Source organism: Corylus avellana, chromosome ca6 (assembly GCF_901000735.1).
Source record: "Corylus avellana chromosome ca6, CavTom2PMs-1.0".
Lineage (NCBI taxonomy): Eukaryota > Viridiplantae > Streptophyta > Magnoliopsida > Fagales > Betulaceae > Corylus > Corylus avellana.
Genome location: NC_081546.1, coordinates 1,028,120 through 1,034,165, shown reverse-complemented (window position 1 = coordinate 1,034,165; position 6,046 = coordinate 1,028,120). Strand labels below are relative to the sequence as shown.

The following is a 6,046-nucleotide window of genomic DNA, read 5'->3' as shown; positions in this document are numbered from 1 at the left end:
TAGAAAGACATTTCTTAATGCATACATTATAGATGAACCTAAAAGAAAGAAGATCAGGAAAGAGGGAGGCATTTCGTTCTACAAGGGTTTTGAAGATTTGGGATTAAATTATTGACGGACATCTTTGAATTTTAGAACCAGAATTAATAAAGTTATCTACTTGACCAAATATGGGAGTACCCACTGCCAGAGACGGAGGGAGGAGGGGACCGGGGTAGGCCATGGTCCCCCCAAATAAGGAAAAAATAAATAAATTAAAAATTAAAAAAAAAAAAAAAAAAAAAAAGAAGAAGAAGAAGAAGGAGGGTAAAGTAATGTTTTAAGGTTAGTTATTTGGCCCCCTCCAAAAAATAATTGGCCCTATTTTTAGATTTTTTGGCCATATTCAATAAAAACTTTTGTTCCTATTCTTAATTTTTTTGGGCCATACCCATTAAGTTTTTTTATTTTTGATCCTTACTTTTAAATGTCCATTTTTTGGCCCTTACTTTCAAATGCTCACTTTTTTTGGCTCTTACGGTAGCCTTTAGTTCATAAAAAAACAACCAAAATAATTTTTTTTAATAAAAAAAAAAAAAAAAAAATTTGGTTGGCCCCTCCCATAAAATTTCTCGGCTCTGTCCCTGCCCACTGCATGCCCATATGATCCTACACCAGCACGGCCATCCACTGCATTTTACCTGGATCAAGATCCCCGACATCAGACCATTGCCGACCTGGCTATTGTTAAGCCGTTGATTTAAATCGATGGCCTGAATTGCTGACCCCACAATTTATCTAAATTGCCGGGATGCTGATACATTTAGAAGAGGGAGGGGGGGGTGGTCAACAGAGAGACTAGGACCAATTCCTAATATCATGATGCAAAAGTAAATGGTTTGACATCATCATGCTTTGGGTGGTTGATGTAAACAATATTACGTACTTAAGAGTCCTCGTGGAAACTTCTAAAAATTTACTTGGGGGCCACCATTATTCGACATGAAAGGGAAAAGTAAATTAGTCCTTTTCCATTTTTTCTTCTTTGTTTTTCCCTTTAATTTTTTTTTTTTTTCAGGAGGGGGTAATACCACGGTATTAAAAATTATTGGAATCTCTTGAAATTGAATTTAATTCTAGTCTATAATGTAGGGGGTCAAATACCACGGGTTTTGCCGGACTTAAGTGGTCCTTGCCGGGCCCTCTAGTAAACGGCATCACCAATGTAAAACTTATCTAGCTCCCAAGAGAGAATAATGCAGATGCAATCGTTCATGGTGTGAAATTAAGGTCACTCTCAATATTAATTTTATTGAAATATAATTCAATGTACAACCTGGACTATATATATGATACCAGTTCACATGTAATTATGTTCAATTAGTACATCGATCTACAGAACTGCTTTGCTACAACGTGCCCTTTTTTAAAAAAAAATTATCATCAAGTCTTTTAATAATTAGGACCGTTCACAATGGACTCTTAAATAAAAATTAAATTTAAGGAAAAAAATTCACTTTACCAAACTTTATCAAATTTAGATAGCCATATTTAAAAGGAATCAAACAAAACAAAACAAATTTTAGAAATCTAACGGTGTATTTGTTATATGGTGAATATATTTACAGAATATTAATATGCATATTATTAAATACAACAAAACAAAATTTAAAATCACAATTTTTAAGAAACGAACTCTTGAATAATACATTTTTTGCAATTTGGTTCAACTTTAATTATGCTTTTTGTTTGCAAAATCACAGTACCAAATACATTCTTATCATAATCATAACAAGCTGGAGAAATAATGAAGCTCATGTTCCACATAATTAACTACAATTTTAAGCCAAATTGTTCTTGGTTTCATACATGAAAGTCTTTGAGGAGAAAGCAAGAACCATATATACTGCGATTTTGTGATCATTGCTTTTCAGATGTTGCAAGACAAAAACAGAAGCTGAAATGGCATTATTATTATTATTATTTTATTTGACGAATAAGCAAGTTGGACTAATTAGTCCAACAACCTTAATTAGCCTACACCCAACAAGAAAATGTGTGTAGCTAGATACCTTAATTACCGGCCATAATAGTACTATAGTAGCGCACGCGTCCGACTCCACTTTTTGAGCTCCTCTCTGTCGGATTCATTTCAGTCGTTTCTCCCTTCTCCCGTTCCCCTTTTCCCACTTCAATCCCCACGTAGAATGTTTAGGCTCAGTTTGGCAAACACTTTTTTCCCTTCCTCCCACAAATTAAAGCTCAAACACTTTTTTTTTTTTTTATATTCTCAGATGAGTCAGATCGTTAAGTCTGGGACGAATCATAATTGTTGGTTCCACTTCCACATGATACTTTTTTTATCTAGAAGCTAGGATCCAAGCTGCCCAATGCGTTCCTACTCTCAGATCTCGTTTCGTCTTTCTTCTGAAAAAAGAAAAAAGAAAAAAAAAAAAAGCATTCATTTGTGAAATGTTGGATGCGTTCTGAGACTTGACTTACTCAAAAACCTCATGACTGGCTAATTAAGTGACTATTGATGGCCGGTCGACATAAGACGAGAGACCGTACGTTGGTTAATTTTGAATTTATACTCAAAAAGCTTATCGTGTGTCACATGCATTCAGAAAATTAATTAATGCATGTTTTTCTCACTTGTGCTTAATTGATCTCAGCAAGTGAGAAAATTAACCACATATATAGTGTACGTGATACGGTCTTGAAGCATTCCCCAGCATATTCTCATGAGATCCTTAATTTTTTGCTTCAGCATACGATCGACCTGTTCAGAGCAATCAGTTGAACATTGGTCAAAGGATTCAAGCTCCTTTCTTTAATGGGAAACTTCACCAATTACCTCCAAAAGAGCTCAAGAATTGAGGTACCAAAAGGCCTCCCAAAGTCTATCTGTAGATAACTGATCTCTACTGCTCTTATCGGCTATTAGATATTAATAATCTAGCAGTTCCTACTAGCTTTTGCATATAATTTTTTTTTTTTTTTGAGAATATAATAAATTCTGTGAATTTTTTTTATGAATTCGCTACTTTCAACCCATGCATTTAGATTGTAATATTCTACACAAACCGGTTTCTTTAACTGGTCAACTTTTTACCCTACATTTTGCTGTCAACTTTTTTGAGCTATTCATGTGTTACATTATAAGGAGCTAGTAGATTTTTTTTTTTTTTTTTAATGATGAAACTCCCCAAGATAGGCCACTTTGTGTACCACTCTTGAAGGGAAAATTCTGAACCCGTGCAAGGCACCCCGGCCACTCTTGGTTTTATATATATATATGGGTTTAACCCCTCATTCATACTTTAGTTCCTTTAGATGAGAAATCTTGGTTTCATCCCTACCCCGCCTCGATTGGGTAAGACTCAGCTTCATTGTAAGCGTAGCCCCAAAAAATTATTTGCAATAAGTCCAAGCTGGCCTTCACCACTTGTGCTAGGATTTAAGCAGGAGTTTTTTGATCAATAGATTGTTGTATTGGCACATACAAAATATACAATTGAGTCTTCTGCATTCTAAATTATGACTAAAGTTTTTGTTAAATATATTGAAGAGGAGAGAAAGGAAGGAGTGTAAGCGTAGAAACGTAATGGGCTACATCTTAAATATATATATTGAATTGTGTAGAACAATATTACAATAATCACAAAAAACCCTAGAATATATAATAATAATAAACCTAATAAGGAAACATAATAGAGTAGAATATAAAAGATTCTAACATCCCCTAAAATTCAAAGTGTAAGTTTGAGTTTAATTTGGAAAAAGAAAGGGAAATAATTTTTTTTTTTTCTTTTAATGGGCTACTTATATATATTCTCTTTTATATTGTGATATATTATACATACCTCTTTATTTATAGAGAGAATGAGTAGTGGACAAACAATCATAGACTAATTAGGGTAGAGAATAAACCTTAATAAGAAAGACACCGTACAAATAAGTTTATAGAATATTTTTTTCTTGTTTCTATGGCAGAAAATTATCTCTATCATATATGTTGCTCCATTTCCAGGCAGTGCTTGCAGTCTTACTTAAGTGCTATAGGGGTATCATTTATCATTTATGGCTACGTAGTACGTACACCCTGAAACATATAAAAAATAAGACGTAGAAGATTGTTAACCAGCAGGCAACAGTCATTGAGGAGGTCAACTGGAAGGTTTAAAAGAAGAATTTTCTCGCCAAGTCCAACCCCATGCACCCCGAAGCTCACCAACTACTCTCCTTTTCCTCCTCCGATCATCATAGCTCCAAGCTTTTGCTCAAGCCGCTGAGCCAACCCCTCGAGCCGGTCGAACCGCTCGGCGGTCTCGAACCGCAAGTGGTGCACGTCGGCCAGCACGTGAACCGGGACCAGACCCGACAAGAACCTCGACACGGTCTTGTCAAGCTTCTCCATCTTCCTCGCCAGCCGCAGGTTCTTGAAGACGTTCCAGCGGGGGGAAGCGAGAACCTTGTGAGACAGCTTAAGGCCGTCCCTGAGGGTCTCGGAGAGGTGGTCGAGCTGGGACTGACGGGATGCCGGTAGCTCGACGCCGGAGTACTTGATCTCGAGGATGATGGGTTGGAGCTGCTCGATGGAGGAAATGAGCTGCTTGGCGCTCGACTTGTAGAGGCAGGACTTGAGTGATATGGCTATCAGCGTCTTCAGAAGCTCCGTGGCCATCTCGCTAGCGAAGAGGTCCGTCACAGCCATTGCTGGCCAGCTGGTGTACGTTTTAGAGAGACGGAGTAGTGTTTGAGACGAGTTATGGAGAGAGAGATAAGGGAGCCATGAACAAAACTAAAGTGGTTTTTGGCTTTGGGGGGTGAAAGGGACTGTGGTTAAATAGGGTTGTTTCCCGTGTCTGAAACCCTAGACAGGCGAATAGTACTTGGCCGGTCCCACACTACATTAAGATTGAAGGGAACATTATCTATGTTTGAAAACCATTTTTTATCGATTTTTCCTTTCTTTTCTTTCGAACTATACAAATATAATTTCAAAAGTTTTTTCTTTTTTCTTTTCAAAATTTTGAAATAAAAAAATAAGAACAAATACAAGATAATAGGCTTCAAAACAAATATTAAACATTTTTCCCAAAACATTTCAAAATTACACGAAACTCATTTTACCTTTATATCACATCACCGTACAAATAAAATAACTACTTAATACAATGTATGAAACACCACCAATGTATAAGCCACGTACCATGCATATATTGTACTTGATGTTCAAATTAAGGTACTATTATCTTTGATCAGGCAAGCATGTTTGGTGACAAGAGGTTGAGGAGGTAATTGTGGTTAATTTCTGACCGTACGGTTGTTGATCCTCTCTGCTGTTTGGTGACTAGTGATCAGTAGAGTTGAAGATCAGCCAACATGAAGAGACTTATGAAGGCATGCAAGGTGTTGAGGAACGCCCTTAATTTGGTGATTATTTGTGTTTTAGAATGTTACAATTTTTCTAATGTTAGCTAGCTAGCTACTAGTTATAATGTTAACCTTCCATTTAATTATAAGTTCAATGCCATTGATCGATGTCTAGTGTAACTTAATTAAGTTTTGAACAATAATAAATTGCAGTTTAGATAATGACTTTGCGGTAATGAATTTGCTATGGAATATGATTAATATTTTATTTGGTTAGAACTAAGTGTTTTGGTAATGAATGATGCAATGATGACCTACTAATCTGTCAATCATTACAAATTAGAGCAATTGGAAAAAAAGTAACATCGTCAAAACTAAACAAAAAACAAAAAACATAGATAGTCATCAACAAATGTTACCTTTTAGCTCTTAATTTTTAGGGAAAAATCACTTTACCCCCTTAAAGTTTCAAGAGTTTTTCAATTCGAATCCCAATATTTTAAAATTGGCAATGTACCCCCTAATATTTCAAAAAATTTCAATTCAAACTCTCCGTTACTAATTTCCGTCTAATTGGACGGAAATCATCCCATGTGTATCTCACATGGGATTTTGATGCCCTCTATTTCAATTTTGTCTTCATTAAAACCTATGAAATTACGTAATTACCCTTAATTTCATAGGTTTT

At 35.7% G+C, this 6,046-nt stretch overlaps 1 protein-coding gene across 1 annotated transcript; it reads right to left on the bottom strand.

Annotated features, from left to right (window-relative positions):
- Positions 1 to 4,216: 4,216 nt before the first annotated feature.
- Positions 4,217 to 4,696, bottom strand: LOC132183906 (probable disease resistance protein At4g33300). Its single transcript, XM_059597371.1, has one exon. It carries the CDS (start codon positions 4,694 to 4,696, stop codon positions 4,217 to 4,219), a length of 480 nt encoding a protein of 159 aa, XP_059453354.1.
- Between the last annotated feature and the right edge of the window lie 1,350 nt (positions 4,697 to 6,046).